Source organism: Crotalus tigris, unplaced genomic scaffold (genome assembly GCF_016545835.1).
Source record: "Crotalus tigris isolate CLP2741 ecotype Arizona unplaced genomic scaffold, ASM1654583v1 scf7180000019483.1746242, whole genome shotgun sequence".
Lineage (NCBI taxonomy): Eukaryota > Metazoa > Chordata > Lepidosauria > Squamata > Viperidae > Crotalus > Crotalus tigris.
In genome coordinates this window covers 1,701,513-1,718,120 of record NW_024097562.1, presented here as the reverse complement: position 1 = coordinate 1,718,120, position 16,608 = coordinate 1,701,513, and the positions used below count along the sequence as shown (strand labels likewise).

At 42.0% G+C, this 16,608-nt stretch overlaps 1 protein-coding gene across 1 annotated transcript in view; it reads right to left on the bottom strand.

The window, feature by feature from the left end:
- USP46 (ubiquitin specific peptidase 46) overlaps positions 1–16,608 on the bottom strand; it is a 43,840-nt gene that overhangs the window by 7,946 nt on the left and 19,286 nt on the right. The window contains exons 3-7 of the mRNA XM_039362887.1: positions 15,601–15,814; positions 13,933–14,162; positions 7,773–7,849; positions 5,881–5,964; positions 1,831–2,028 (exon numbers count right to left, since the gene is read on the bottom strand). Of these exons, the coding sequence (XP_039218821.1) occupies positions 1,831–2,028; positions 5,881–5,964; positions 7,773–7,849; positions 13,933–14,162; positions 15,601–15,814 (803 nt within the window). The remainder of the gene's footprint in view (positions 1–1,830; positions 2,029–5,880; positions 5,965–7,772; positions 7,850–13,932; positions 14,163–15,600; positions 15,815–16,608) is intronic.

Below are 16,608 nucleotides of genomic sequence, written 5' to 3'. Positions count from 1 at the left end.
AGCTTGCACACAGGACCATATTTTCTAACAAGGGCTCTTAATGAATTCAAATATCCGCCATCTTATTCCTGGCATTAAAGACACCAACATTACGAGTCGGTATCCAAAGGGTGAGAGGCCAATTTGCTGAACTCTTGAGCCCCTGAGCCCCACACCAGCCAATGGAAAAAAAAAAGTGTGTGACCTGCAGAAAAATCAGGCATTTTGGACTGAAAATCAGAACTGTGCCTACATTAACGAACTGCTCGGAAATAGCTGTTTTCCCGTTTATCAGGATGAGACCAGAAAATCTAGTCCATATGTTTTGCACTTAAGCAGTCGTCAGTTGTCTTAAAAGCAAAGCACAAAATGAGTGTGTCTTTCCTTAGCTATTTGTCTCCAGCACAGAAAAAATATCCCTCCCTTCCTTCTCACTGTAGTTCTTTAAAAGATAAGATAGCATTGATGTAGAAAACATCTCCCTGACAACTGTTATCAGCTAAGCTGTGTTCCTGCACTGGGTAGAAGGCTCCATTTGATGCTTTCATGATGGGGCAGATTGTCTAATTTTGGGGAATGTGCAAAAGGGATCAGTTAGTCTTTTAAGACAGGTCATTTCCACTCCTGAATATTTTATAGCTACATGGGAGTAACACTGAGGTTACTACACAAGCTATGTTTAGTGTGACCTTGTGTTTATGCAAAGAAAAGAAATCTGGCAGCCAGATTCTCCTCAGACACAAATATGGTGTGCAGCTGCTAGAGCAGGGGTAGGCAACCTTGGCTCTTTTATGACTTGTGGATTTCAACTCCCAGAATTCCTGAGCCAGCCATGCTGAGGGGAAAGGGAGAGGTTTCCAAACTGAGCCATGCTGGCTCATGAATTCTGGGAGTTGAAGTCCATGAATCATAAAGCGGCCTAGGCCTAGGCCAGGGGTAGGCAACCTGGGCTCTTTTATGACTCAGGGACTTCAACTCCCAGAATTCCTGAGCCAGCCATGTTGAGGGGAATGGGAGAGGTTTCCAAGTCAGCAATTCTGGGAGTTGAAAGTCCACAAGTCATGAAGGGGCCATAGTTCCTTCATGCCGGCTCAGGAGTTGAAGTCCATGAGTCATAAAAGAGCCAAGGTTGCCTTCCCCTGTGCTAGGGGATGCACAAAATTGGTGCCCCTTCTGTACAAAAATCAAGGAACAGAACAGTGACACATGTGGGAATTGTATACTAATGGAATATGGAAAAGGGGCTTTCTCATTCCTTTTATTCCCACTAAGATGCAGATGGGATTTTTTTTTAAAAAATCAATATACCTCTTCCTTCCGAAAATCTGAGCAAGCTAATTCCCTTTTTCCCCCCCTTTCTACGCAACCAAGCTATCTCCTTGAATGAATGAATGAATGAATGAATGAATGAATGAATGAATATTACAAACTCCCAAAGGCCTACAGGACCATCAAAATAGCCCTGGTGGCGCAGTGCTTAGAATGCAATATTGCAGGCTAACTCTGCTGATTGCCAGCAGTTCGATTCTGACCGGTTCAAGGCTGACTCAGCTTTCCATCCTTCCGAGGTCGATAAAATGAGGAGCCAGATTGTTGGGGGTCAATAGACTGACTCTGTAAACCGCTTAGAGAGGGCTGTAAAGCACCGTGACGCAGTATATAAGCGCTCTTGCTATTTTGACTTTATAAGCTTGCCTACTTTTGAATGCCTCAGCTATCCCTGGATGATAAAAAAAAATCTTCGGTGCAAGAGAAGGGAACCTTATTTTGGCTTCCGGATTGAAAGGCTGGGTAAAACTCATATTCCTTACAAAAAGTTTACTTCCTGGCAGAGCACACAGTGCAACTTACCTGCCACAGTGAACGACAACAGCCACCAAGTCATACATACGGTCCAGGTTGATGGCCTCCCCCGATGTGTTGAAGAGTCGCAGCTCAAGGGGGAACACCACTCGGTAAGAGAGCTTGGTGTATCGGTGTAGCTGCTCCATGTACTTGAACCGCTTCAGGTGCAAGGCGAGGATCATCGGCAGCTTCTTAACCCTCATCCTACGAAGCCGAAAGAGGAATGCGGAATGAAGATTGGCTCCCTCTGATCTGCTTTCCCCTAACTCAGTGGTTCTCAACCTTTTTAATGCCGCGACCCCCAACCGGTCGTAAGTCGAGGACTACTCAACCGGTCGTAAGTCGAGGACTACTCAACTGGTGCCGCACCGTTTGCAGAATGGGACTTTTGGCGGGCTCAGCAGGGCAGAGACAGCCTGGACAATTCCTATTGGCTTTTGAAAGCCAATAGAAGTAGACTCTATTCAAGAGAGTCTATTCTATTGGCTTGCAAAAGCCAATAGAATAAAAGGGAGTAGCACAGCTAAGGAAAAGGGGGGAAAAAATGGCGGACTGCGTTGTTTGGCGACCCCCGTGAAATGGCCGTTCGACCCCAAATGGGGTCCCGACCCACAGGTTGAGAACCACTGCACTAACTGGAGACCTGGGTGTTTTGGGACTCTCATAACCATGAGGCACCTTGGGCGTGGTGGTTAGGAATTTTGGATGTTGTAATTCCAATATACCTGGAAGGCATCAGTTTTGAGAAGGCTACAGAGACAGCATTTTATCCTACTAGTGGGCTAGCGCAGGGGTAGGCAACCTTGGCTCTTTTATGACTGGTGGACTTCAACTCCCAGAATTCCTGAGCCAGCATGGCTCAGCTTGGAAAACTCTCCCTTTCCCCTCAGCATGGCTGGCTCAGGAAGTCTGGGAGTTGAAGTCCACGAGTCACAAAAGAGCCAAGGTTGCCTACCCCTGGGCTAGGGGAATAATTTACTTTTATCTGACATTAAAGTTATACTTCAAACCTGTGTCTTTTCTCTTCATCTCCGTAATAATTAGCACTTTGTTTTTAAAGTAGTTTGTTCAAAAGAAAACTTCATACTTCCTTTAAAACAAAATCTACAGCTGTCCAAAATAAAATAGTTTATCTCCTCTCCTCACCCCCTCCTCCAAAACACCACAGTTAGAGATGAATCAATTTGAACATTCAAGAAAACCTGAACTGGAAATGCAGGCTGGACAAATCATTTGACTTTTCTGTCATGGTCATGTTGTTGTTTTTTCTTCTTCAGAAAGTATGTCTGATTTTATGGCTCCACCATCTCATTCTCCTGCGTGTGGAGAACCAAATGTGGAGAGCTACTTGGAAGGAGAACCATGCTGGGGTGCTATTATCACCAAGGGAAGGAACAAAACATTTGTGTTTTTGTTCCTACTATCTTTCATGAACGGCTGTCATATCGTATTGGACAACTTGACTAGTCAATTGACTATCAACAAGCAATGCGATCAACCTCACTGAAGGAGAGGTAAAAAGAAGTAAGGTAAGATGTATGAAAAGATAAAAGTGAGGTAAAATTGCTGCCTGGAGAAGTCCACATATCTTAAAGTTGCTGAGGTTGTGAAACATAGGTTTAGATCAGTAATTCTCAACCTTTCTAATGCCGTGACCCCATAATACAGTTCCCCATGTTGTGGTGACCCCCAAGTGGGTGTGGCCACCAATAAGAGGGAGTAGGACAGCTAGGGAAAAGGGAAAAAAATGGCGGACAGCGTGGTTTGGCGACCCCCGTGAAATGGTCGTTCGACCCCAAATGGGGTGCCGACCCACAGGTTGAGAACCACTGGTTTAGATAATGTATAATGTTTACAGGTTCCCTTAATGGCCTCTATAAAACACGTTCTCAGCTGAACAGTAAATTTAACAATTCTAATGACCATATATGTGTTGGTGTCCTGAAGAAAATAAAATTGATTTTTATTGCAGCCAATGGACTAGTAAATACATCAATGGAAGTTCTGAATGACTAACACAAACAGTTTCCATTCTGGATGCCTATGAATTTGGTTAGGGAGCACATCCTAATGAACAGGTCTACAATCTCAAGTAACAGACCTACAGATTCAGGATCCAGAAGACAACAGGGAATTTGGGGGTGAAAACAAGCTGGATTTAGAAGTTGTATAGTAAGAAATTCTGGACAAATATAGGCAGAAACAAATAAAACTTTCTGTAAACAGATACTTCAACAAAACAGGCAGGACCAAGCTTTATCTGTGATGCTGTGGTGGCTCAGTGGTTAGAATGCTGCATTAGGAGGCAGACTCTGCCCACTGTCAGCAGTTCGACCCTGACCAGCTCAAGGTTTACTCAGCCTTCCACCCTTCTGAGATCGGTAAAATGAGGACCCAGATAGTTGGGGGCAATAGGTTGTAAACCGCTTAAAGAGGGCTGTGAAGCGGTATATAAGTCTAAGTGCTATTGCTATTATCTGAAATGTTATTCCAACTTATGTTGAGGAAACCATAGTAAAAATACTGGGTCTTCAGCAAGGACCTAAAGCCAAAAAGATTTCAATTTGCTTTAATTGCTGCTTGAAAATCAACTGAAGCTGCATGGTGATGAGGCAACCCTCTTTCACATACCATTTCTTTTTTTTTAATATGTTTTATTGGTGTTTTTTTTTAACATATCACCATCAATATTTGGTAAACAGTGTGTTGTCTGGGTTTGTATTTATAAATAATGAACAACAGTTAGTTTCTATAGTTCCATATTCCCCATAGTAGCTTTCCTTGATTTTCTATTCTTCCAATAGTATTCTCTTTTATCAACCTTAAATTAGCACATTTCTTGATAATTCTAGAAGATAAGTATTAAATATCCACCAATAACCTCCACCTCATTATTGAGCTTCTTTTCTAATTAATCATCTAGATCATCTTATCATGGATCCTGTTTTTAAAGTTCTCATTTAAATTTATTTTCCCCACAATATTCAAAAGGAAACATTTTTACCTGTTAAAATTTTCTTAAGAGTTAATTACACTTATATACTTGAAATCTTTTCCCTCATATAAACCATCCCAACACTTACATTTTTCATATCTTGAAACAGAGAGAACCAAAGACAAAAATAATATAATATCAAAAAAACAAGCAAACATCTCTCTCTTAAACTAGAATACATTTACATTAGTGGCCAAAATTGTGGAAACCTTTTGGGAAAAGTGTATTTTTGAGGTTTGATGGCTAATGACACCACTTTTTTTGGAGTAGTACCATAAAATTATATATCAATAGAAAGATAACTTAATCAAGAATGTAATGCAACATACCGTAAATGCCGGCGTATAAGACGACTTCCGCGAGCGCTGAAATCGGCGCCAAAGACGGGGGTCGTCTTATATGCCGAGTCGTCTTATACACCGGAAATACTGGTAGTTTCCGGCGTATAAGACGACGTTCTAGGAATGCGGCCCGGCTATAAAGACGGGGGTCGTCTTATACGCCAGGTCGCCTAATACGCCGACATATACGGTAGTTTGTTCAATTATCTGTACTGTATTCTATGAAAAGTTATAGCCAAATAACCAGAAAAAGGAAGCACAACTTGCTTCAGTTGATATCAGGTAGCTTTACTTCATCTGATTGTAGCCAATGAGCATGAGTATTTAGAGAGCCAATCAGGTGTCATCTTGTTTTGGCAATGAGCCAATCAGATCACAGTAGGATTTAGTTATTGATGTCATGTATTGACGTGAAGAGGAGGACATTTGTCAGTGTGTTATGTGACCGCTATGGTTTTTTTGTGTTCTTTCATTTAGTGAGCTTGTAAAACGTAATAAAATTAAAGTAATGGTGCAAAGAGTTGACTGGTTGCCCAGAAAGCGATGTAAAATAGTCTTATTAAGTGAACAAGGCGACAGTTATAAAGAAAACAGAAGAAAAATGGGTGGAAACTTAACCAACGGTGGCATTTTTACTGTACACTTTTCCCAAAAGGTTTCCACAATTTTGACCACTACTGTATAATCAATGTTTCATTCTTTTTAAGTCTATTCACGTACCGTTTCTGAGCCTCCTGTTTGCTGCAGCAGGTCTCACAGTAGTATTTCTGTTCGCTACACAACGTTTCGGTATTGCTAAAGTCTCTGAAAAGTAATAGAGGTATCCATTTTTAGATGGCTGTGAATGGTTTATTACGCCTGGCTTCACGGCAGCTTCATGCCAGCTGTTGAGTAGGGAAATTATCTCGAGGCAATCGTAGGCACAAACAGGATGCTTTTACACAAATGCAGTGCGCGGGTAGTAGAATTCCCTTCTTCCTACATACAGATTCATTTATTTGACAAATACAGATGGCTACCCAATTTAGCACAGCCAGCAGGGCATGAAACAGAAACATGCATGTAAAAAGAGTAAAATGTGTTAGAGAATTTCAATTTCTCTGTTGGTGAAAAAATAAATCAAAAGCTCTCACAGTTGGCTGCATTTAGCTGATTCAAAATAACCTTTTTATATTCATATCAAAATATTTACAATACCATACATTCTTCTTTACAGCAACATAGCTCAATGAAGACTTCTTACAGAGAGATACAGAGACAAACCTGAGGCTGGAAATCCAGCTCCTAACTCAATACCCTTTTGCACAGACTCAGTAGCACTTTCTTCACATTGGCTGACTGAGTTACCACATGACTCTTCCTGCTCATGAATATTCCAACAAAAAGCCATAATAAAAGATTCCAGATAAAAATTATTAGCATTTTCCCAAGACTGTCAAACTGTAAAAACCTAGATGACATCGGAGAAATGATGGGCCAACATTACAAAAGTATGGAGTCCGGGAGCGGAAAAAGCATTTCATGGTCGAGGACCACCCTGTACGGTATTTAATTCAACGGTGTATAATGGATAATTAAATGCTATGATAAATACAGTTTCTAAAGCTTGGGAACAAATAGCTTACATTATTTAATAGAAGGCTTTTGGTCTGACAAATAATGGATGTCTTTCCTAGTTGGGCTTCTTTTTGTGTTTGTGTTATTCCCATCTGTTTGATTCTGACTAGTCCTATTACAATAGACGGGACTTTTCCGAAGCAAATAACAGAGGCATTCAAAAATGTATAATCTTTTGCCAAATATTCTGTTACACCCTGTATCCTCTGACTTAAAACAGAATAGAGGTGGAAGGGAACTTGGGGGGGGGGTCTTCTAGCCAACCCCGCCCTCCTCAAACAGGACACCCTGTACCATTCCAGACAAGTGGCTGTCCAGTCTCTTTCTGAAAAGCTCCAGTGATGTTTCTCATCCTTAGGAAATTTCTCCTTAGTTCTGGGTTGCTTCTCTCCTTGGTTAGTTTCCATCCATTGTTTCTTGTCTTGCCTTCTGCTGCCTTGGATAATAGTTTGACCCCCCCCCATCTTTGTAGGAGCCCCTCAAATATTGGAACATTGCTATGATGTCCTCCCTTCTTGTCACTCCTGGCTTTTCATTAGATTGGACATACCCAATCCTTGTAACCGTTCTTCATGCGTTTTAGCCTCCAGCCCCCTAATCATTCTTGTTGCTCTTCTCTGCACTCTTTCCAGAATCTCAACATCTTTTTTATAGCGTGGCGACCGGAACTGGATGCAGTATTCCAAGTGTGGTCTTACTAAGGCTTTGCAAAGCGGTATTAGAACTTCATGTGCTCTTGATTCTATCTCTCTATTAATGCAAACTAAGATTGCATTGGCTGTTTTGGCTGCTGCCCTACACTGTTGTCTCATATTTAAGTGATTATCCATTCACTTTTCTTCCTGCCTGCCAAGAGAAGCTTCACTGATTCTTCTTTATATGACTTATGCTACGTCATTCTGAAACATCTATAGAGCTTTTTTCTTTTCACATCCCACTAAAGTTTAATAACCTAAAGCAGAAATGATGCTGGTCATTGTGAAAAATGTATTTACCTTAAACAGTGAGTTATGGATGTATTCTGTTCTACATCAACAGACAGATCAAGGAAATCTTCATCTTTGCTGCTAACCTGCCACAAAAACAAGATTTTAACAGCATTTTAAAGCATTGCAACATATTAATTTCAGGCTAGATACCCTATAATAATGACTCTCATCCTGTCAATACATCAGGAAGGTCTCGCTGGATCTTACCGAATCACTGAGGCACAGGGGCAGCCAACTTCCCCAATGCAAAGTATTACCAAATGAATTTCTAAATTCAAAGATTGGATAACATCTAATCATGGTTCAGATTTTGCTAACTATGATTACATGTGTATTCAACATAACTCCAAGGCAGAATTTTATTTTGTATTTTTATTGTTAGTTGTGAAAACTGGCTGGGTAGCTTTGGGTCTCTCAGCCCAACCCATCTCCCAAGATTGTTTCTGAAATGTGATTATTAAAAATGTTTGCCACCTTGTTCTATTTTAAAAAAAAGTTGGGATAAAAATCACCATCATCCATAGAACTTCATAGCTACCATGACTACGTTGTCTTGGAAAAAAATAAAGGATAAACCTGAAAAGGGGATAGATCTGAAAGATATCTGTAAGAATTTTAAAAAAGTTATTTTTTTTAAAAAAAATTCTTTATGAAAATATTCAAGAAAATGAAGAGTTAAATTAAATACATATAAGGGACATCTTCCTTTATTTCAGAAAGGACTGTCCTTTATAATCATGGATGGATGACTACTCCATATCAAGGGTCTTTTATGACTTGTGGACTTCAACGCCCACAACTCAGCCAGTCCACGTCAAGTTGTGGGAGTTGAAGTCCACAAGTCATAAAAGACCCTTGGTATAGAGCAGTGGTTCTCAACCTTTCTAATGCCGTGACCCCATAATACAGTTCCCCATGTTGTGGTGACCCCCAAGTGGGGTGTGGCCACCAATAAGAGGGAGTAGGACAGCTAGGGAAAAGGGAACAAAATGGTGGACAGCATGGTTTGGCGACCCCCATGAAATGGTCGTTCGACCCCAAATGGGGTCCCGACCCACAGGTTGAGAACCACTGATATAGAGTGACCAAGATTGAGGACCCCTTCACTAATCCAGTGGTTCTTAACCTTTTTGAATGAATCGCCCCCTTGAGCCAATAAGGAAGTTGTCATCGCCCCCCTCCCCTAACATAACCTCTCAATCACAACATAGGAAATAATTCTTCAATTTATGCAAACACTTTTTTTGTTTTCTTTAAAATTGTCATCAGGACATATCGATGCAAATAATTTATTTCCAGTCTTTTCCCCATCTCTCCCATATTCTGGCCAATGGCGTGCCACTGTATGGGTAGAGGCTGCTGCGCAACGCGCATGAAGATAAGCGATGCGTCTTCACATATGTACGGCGTTCTGTACTGAAGCTAGCTGGAGGAACATTTGAAAACACAATTCAATCCACTAATAGCGAGCGATCTGATGTTTTTGTACGACAGATATACAGCAATTCACTGTACGAAAAAGTCTCAAAAGTGTCCCCCAAACCTCTCGCTCCATCACCCCCATATCTCCCCCTTTTCATTCCTTTGCCCCCGCGTCGCCCCTTTTTATTCCATCGCCCCCCTGAAAAATGAAATCGCCCCCTGGGGGGCAATATCGCCCAGGTCAAAGCTTCTTACTTATCAGAAATGGCAAAAATATCGGCTTATCTGAAAGACCATTCACAAGAGAGATATAACTCTGTATGGAAAAGATACAGAGTTATTGTTCAGAATAAATATGGGATTAGAAAGTATTATTTAGCTTTTGAATAACTTATTGTATAAAGCTGTTATGGTTAGATTTGTTGATTTTATTGTAATGGAGTTAAAGGGGTTTTAAATTTTTTTAGGATTTATGTATAATTGATTGATCTTTATTTAATTTTTTATGTTCTTTTTTTGTTGTTTTTAGCTCTGTACTCAGCTCTGGGAAGGGGGGAGGGTTAATGGGAGGGGGAGGGAGAGAGGTGGGGAGGGATTTTATTGTAAAATGTTTATAAAAATTTTAATAAAAAAAAAAAAAATATCGCCCAGGTTAAGAACCTCTGCACTAGATGACATTCAAAAGTTAGATTTCTCTATATCTCTTTGCTGCCATCTAGTGGCTGCCTTACATTGGCTGCTCTTATTAAAGTGGCCACAATTTGGTTCAGCTTGCCCATACAAGAAAGGCAACTCTGCTTAACAGGCACTTAAATGAGTCCACTTCTTAAATTGGCGGCATCTTTTTTTCATTCAGAAGCCTTAAAAGGCCATGGCTGCCTCAATTCAGCAACGGAGAAGGGCTGCCTTTGTGCAAAGCTTGAAGCGCATCTTCCAAGTCATTCTCGGCGGCGCCCCGACTTAATCTTTAAACCTTTTCCAAAGTCGTAGATTTGTGTATTAAAAGTATGCACACACATTGCATGTCTGCATACAGGTAGGACTGGTTGTTAAATGGCTGTTTGAAGTCACGACGGCTTGGGAAATGTTGCGCTGCCTATCAAGTGATTGTAATCTGGGTGCTGGGCAACCTGTTCATACTTATCATCATTTGCCAAGCACTCCGGAATCATGAGAGTGACATTTGGAATCTTCTCTGCCGGCTTCCCCAGAAAGAAGATTAACAGCCATTTGTCAGGAATGCTTGAGAAGGGGGCTGGACTACAAAAAACCCAAGGTTCCTTCCAACCCTATTATTCCACATTTATTAAATAATTAGATGTTACTTTATTTACGTTTTGAATGGCCATTGACTAGAGCAGGGCTTTTCAATCTTTTCACCTATTGTACCACTTTTACGATAGGGCAACATCCGAGTACCACCAGTTGCCTAGCAAGGTGTCAAAAACTTGATGACCAAAAAAAAAAAAAAAAAAAAAAAAAAAGGAAAAAAGTGATAAAGTACAGATAGTCCTCGACTTACAACAGTTCACTTAGTGACTGTTCGAAGTTACAATGGTACTGAAAAAAGTGCCCCCCAAGCCACAGCTGAGCAAGACACCTGCCTGCCCGCCCGGTGGCGCTCTTCCTCCTGTCCGAGGTTTTCATTGTTGTGAGCATTTCTGTTGAGGATTGCCAGCGGGGGTGGGGTGGGGGGTGCTTGGTTTTTATCCCCCCCCCCCCGTCTGCTGGGGGGTTGCAGCAGGTTTTGGTCCCTTCACATGACCCTGGGACACTGTGACCGTCATAAATATGAATCACTTGCCAAGCATCTGAATGTAAATCACAAGACCCTGGAGAGGCTGCAACATTCCAGCTGATCCGCGCTTCTTCTGGGCTCAGCAGAAGCGCCAGGATCAGTGCTGCTTTTCAGCTGATCGGTGCTTCTTCAGGGCTTAGCAGAAAGCACCAGGATCAGCACTGAGCTCCAGCTGGATCCTGGCACTTCCACTGAGCCCTGACAGCCCCGAAGAAGCGCCGATCAGCTGGATCCTGGCGCTTCCACTGAGCCCTGACAGCCCTGCAGCTCCAGCCGTCTCTCGCTCAGGCTTGTGCGGTGCTGCCACCGGTTCAGCTCATTCACCTCCCCTGCTACCACTTTTCTAGGATAGTCGTGTACCACCTGCCAGGTGCCAATGGACCACAGGTGGTACCCGTACCCCTGGTTGAAAAGCCCTGCTCTAAAGCAAAAAAGTTTTGGGTTAAGATACATATATGGTTGGAGAAGATGACTAAAAAACAGAATTGTTTTTGTTAGGAATAATAGGAGCTAACTATAAGAAGGAGAGTGGATATCTAATACTACATGTACTAACAGCAGCAAGAATCATATTTGCCCAGTACTGGAAAAATGAAAACTTACCAACTGAAGAAGTATTAATCAAGAAATTTTTAGAATGTGCAGAAATGGATAGATTGACTTTAGAGATTAAAGAGAAAGAAGACTCAGTTTACTTTAGAACGTGGGATAACTTTTATCAATGGCTAGAAAAAAGAATTAGAGAGAAAGGAATGTGATATGTAATTCTGAATACATATTAGTAAGAAGGATGTTATGGATTGATTAATTAATACTGCCTATGGTAACTATTTACTATTGTTATCTATTATTATATTAATTATTGTTATTTAAATATATGTACCCAGAAAATATTCTGTTTGCTAAATATTGAAAATGTTACTGGGGGATAACCCCAATCCTGACCCCAACCCCGTCCTAACCCCAACTCTGACCCCAACCCTAAACCCTAACCCTAATCCTGACCCCAATTTATCCCTAATCCTATAAAATCTAATAAAACTTTTTTTTTTTAAAAAAAGAACTGTACTTCTTCAGCAGGATGCAGAAACAGAGCTGAGATCCTTACGATCTGAGCTCTATTCCTGCACCCCATCAGGAGTTCCTTTGTGTGCATGAGAGAACCAAATATTCTCTTGCAGAACGGCGCAAGGCAGCCTCTGTTGAAAGGGTGTGCCTCACATTAGCGGGACATGCCTGTCAGCAGTTGTGAAAAAATACAAAGCTGGGTGGAGCAATTTGTGCATGCCGCTGTCAACACTGCTGGATGTTCTTGCTTTGAACATTATGCTTATTCTGAGAATTAGATGATACTGGGGGGATGGGGAGGAACAGTTAGTTAGACATACAGTATTGTAATAAGAGATGAGAAGGCATGGCGGGGGAAAAACTGGGCGGAAAGCCAGCATTTCAAACGAATTGGAGAATGTGATTTATGACTGTTAGTTGTAGGAGGGAATTGTGCTTTGATTTATGTGCTGAAGGGAGGGGAAGTCTGATTTTGGCTTCATACTATGCTGCTTGATTAAAAGATTATTTAAGGTAAACAATGCCTCAAAGTTCTTTGAAGAGTTTCATCTTTTGGAACCATGACAGCTGCTGGTCCTTGTAATATAGGAGTCCCCAATCCCCGGTCCATGGACAGGCACCAGTCTGTGGCATGCTAGAAATAGGGTCCATGTATACAAGCGAAGCCCCATCCACAGGATGCAGGCAGCACGCAAAACCACAACCCCTGTCCAGTCTGCGGAAAAAAAAACACCTCTTCATGGAACCGGCCCCTGGTGCCCAAAAGGTTGGGGACCTCTGTTGTAACAGACTTGCCGGGCATGGTGGGGTGGGCAGCAGGTCCGGGCCTCCACCACCCCGAGCCATCCCTGCGCTCCCCTTAATGACCCACACGAGTGTTTAACAAGGGCAATTGAGAGAGCCAGGATGGCAGTCACTGAGCAAAGTGGTCACACGAGTGTCTCACATAACAATCACTTCACTCAACAACCAAAATTCTAGTTTCAGTTGTGGTCATAAATCCCAAAATTCCTGCAGGTGTTTGTATATTAAACATATGTACATGTGCTCTTTGTACAGGGCAGGGGTAGGCAACCTTGGCTCTTTTATGACTCGTGGACTTCAACTCCCAGAATTCCTGAGCCAGCATAGCTCAGCTTGGAAACCTCTCCCTTTCCCCTCAGCATGGCTGGCTCAGGAATTCTGGGAGTTGAAGTCCACGAGTTTTGAGCCAAGGTTGTTTACCCCTGTTATAGAGCAGGGGTTCACGACCACGAGTATTCGCACCCCCTGGGGGTGTGAGACAATATTCCAGAGGGTGCGAAAACTCGGAGTTTCAAAATTATAGTGTATATGCATAATTTGTTGCTGTTATTTCAATCTTTTGTAAAGGATGCGAGAATATATCAGAAGCGTTCTAGGGGTGTGGGGTATAGAAAAGGTTGGGTAGAGAGATTTGCATATTTAAATCATGTACACATGCCTGCTTTTGGCATAGAGATTTGCACATTAAAATTATGTACACATGCTCTTTGCATATATAAAGAAACTGGACTGAGAGATTGGCAGTCCTTTTAAAAATAAGGTTTACAATAAATGGGGATAGATAAATGGCCCCAAACACACATATAATAAATAAATATTGACTTTACCAACTCATTTCAATGACTTTATAAAGCAGGGGTCTTCAAACTTGGCCCTTTTATGACTTGTGGACTTCCACTCCCAGAATTCCTTGGGCAGGCATGCTGGCTGAGGAATTCTGGGAGTTGAAGTCCACAAGTCATAAAAGGACCAAGTTTGAACACCCCTGTTATAAAGGTAGAGATTTCTTTGACTATGCAATGATCGTCCAGCTGTTTTACAGGTAATTCTTGTATTAATCCTGCCAGTGCTTACAGTTTCACAGTTCAGACATCTTGTTTCATTGGTCAAGGTTCCCTGAAATATCTCATGCACCCAGGTCAGCTCCTGTTTGCTGTTCTCTTCTGCTTCGTTCACGTTTCCATTTTTCAATTTGCCATTTTGCTTTTCCTGCTTCTTCTCCTCTTGTAGAATGTCGGCAACAGTGTTTAGTAAGTAATTCAAAAATTCGTGAGCATCCTGCTGCATGTAGTTGTCAAAAAGATCTATTAAAAAAAAAGGAAAGGATGTATCCTGATTTATTTATGTAAAAGATGGCTAGACATGACCATTTTGTTGTGCACACAATTCTGGGCTAATAAATAAATAAAACCAATACAGAAAGAAAAGAAGGAAAGGAATAAAAATAAATCATAATTAAGAAAAACCAGATGCCCCAAAGTATACCTGTTTATTTCTTCAGTTCCCAGGCTTTAATTTTCAATCCTAGGGCCAGTTCCTATGGCTAGACCAGTGTTTCTCAACCTTGACAATTTTAAGGCATGTGGACTTCATCTCCCAGAATTCCACAGCCAGCATTGGCATGGTGGTTAAGGCACCAAGCTAGAAACCAGGAGATCGTGAGCTCTAGTTCCAGCTGAGTGATCTTGGCCTAGCCACGACTGCCTTGGCCTAGATCAGGGGTAGGCAACCTGGGCTCTCTTATGACTGGTGGACTTCAACTCCCAGAATTCCTGAGCCAGCCTGGCTCAGCATGGAAACCTCTCCATTTCCCCTCAGCATGGCTGGCTCGGGAATTCTGGGAGTTGAAGTCCATAAGTCATAAAAGAGCCATGGTTGCCTACCCCTGGGCTAAATTAATGAGATTATCTGGTTTGGATGTGGATTAGTATTTAAATTGGATATCATTTAATTATTGACTATATTGGCAATCCATTCATTAAGGATTGCTTGTCTGCAAATGAATTACCCTTTCGTCAGAAATAGAAAGAAATCCTTTCTCCATTTTTAGGCATTCAGCATAGTTTTAACATTGAGGAGAGCTTATAACAGGGGTCTTCAAACTTGGCCCTTTTATGATTTGTGGACTTCAATTCCCAGAATTCCTGAGCCAGCATGGCTCAGCTTAGAAACCTCTCCCTTTCCCCTCAGCGTGGCTGGCTCAGGAATTCTGGGAGTTGAAGTCCACGAGTCATAAAAGAGCCCAAGTTGCCTACCCCTGGCCTAGGCAATCGCCAGGCTTCAAAAAAACTGGCTTGAGGGGACACACACACAACAACAGTCTATGGAGATTCTCAGTAACCCAGGTGATAGTTATCCCAAAGGTGCTTTTTCACGAGGCAACTGGACTTTCTTGTTTTTCTTTGAAGACGTTTCACTTCTCATTCAAGAAGCTTCTTCCGCTCTCGGAGCTCAACAGAGCAGAAGAAGCTTCTTGGATGAGAAGCGAAACGTCTTCAAAGAAAAACAAGACAGTCCAGTTGCCTCCTGAAAAAGCATCTTTAGCACCCAACAACTGGGCTGTAAAAGCACAGAGAACTGCTTGCTATTTGGCAGGAAAGTGAAAGCTCCATCCCTTCCACTAGTAACCATCCAGATTTTGGCAGCTCAAGTATGGTGTGTGTAAACTCTGTGACAGGTATCAGACAGTAACGGGGGCAGCACCACTGACCATCGGCTTGACTAGCCTGGATCTACACGTACCGTTCTCCTTCCGTAGCCTTGAGATGAATTTTTTGGGAGGAATCACCCCAACTTTCTTCTTCTGTGTAGCAATGCTGTGGAAAAGGTCTGCTAGACAAGTCAAGAGGTTTTCTTTTTTTTTCTGCTGGGCCTTATACGCCAGCACATTTTCCCGAAACGGCCGACAGAAGTACAGGGCTTGCAGGACTGAGTTACAGTAGCATGTGTTGCCAAACTGCAAATAAGCATACAGATAAGCAGTGGAGTAATGCAACGCCTGAGTATTAATCCAGCTTGCTCTTTATTATCCTACCACTGCCAATCATTGCTCAAGGAATCGGTTAATGAATTGAGATTACAGGTGTCTTAACTGCCATCTGATTTGGCATTAAATGGCCATTAGGTTTGATTTGGCAATCAAACGGCAATTAAGTTGCCCTCCATTTTCATTCAAAGGGTTCTTAATGAATTAGTAAATGACCTTGCCGTCCTTTCAGACTTTCACATGTCTATGGAGATTCTTAGTCATCCAGGACATGGTTGTCCCAAAGCTGCTTTCCCCCCCGAGGCAACGGGACTTTCTTGTTTTTCTTTGAAGACGTTTCGCTTCTCATCCAAGAAGCTTCTTCAGCTCTGACTGGATGGTGGGGAATGGAAGGATTTATATTCTTCCCAGACAGCAAAAATTTTTGCACTACTCAGGTGACCCTGAGGACATGGGTAAACTCCTAAGTGGCCTCAACAACTCTCTAAAACAGTGTTTCTCAACCTTGGCAACTTCACGATGTGTGGACTTCAATTCCCAGAATTCTCCAGCTAGCAACACTAGCTGGAGAATTCTGGGAGTTGAAGTCCACACATCATAAAGTCGCCAAGGTTGAGAAACACTGCCCTAAAAGAATGCAAACGACCAGCTGTCTGCAAGCAATATAAATCCTTCCACTCCCCACCATCCAGTCAGAGCTGAAGAAGCTTCTTGGATGGGAAGTGAAGTGTCTTCAAAGAAAAACAAGATAGTCCAGTTGCCTC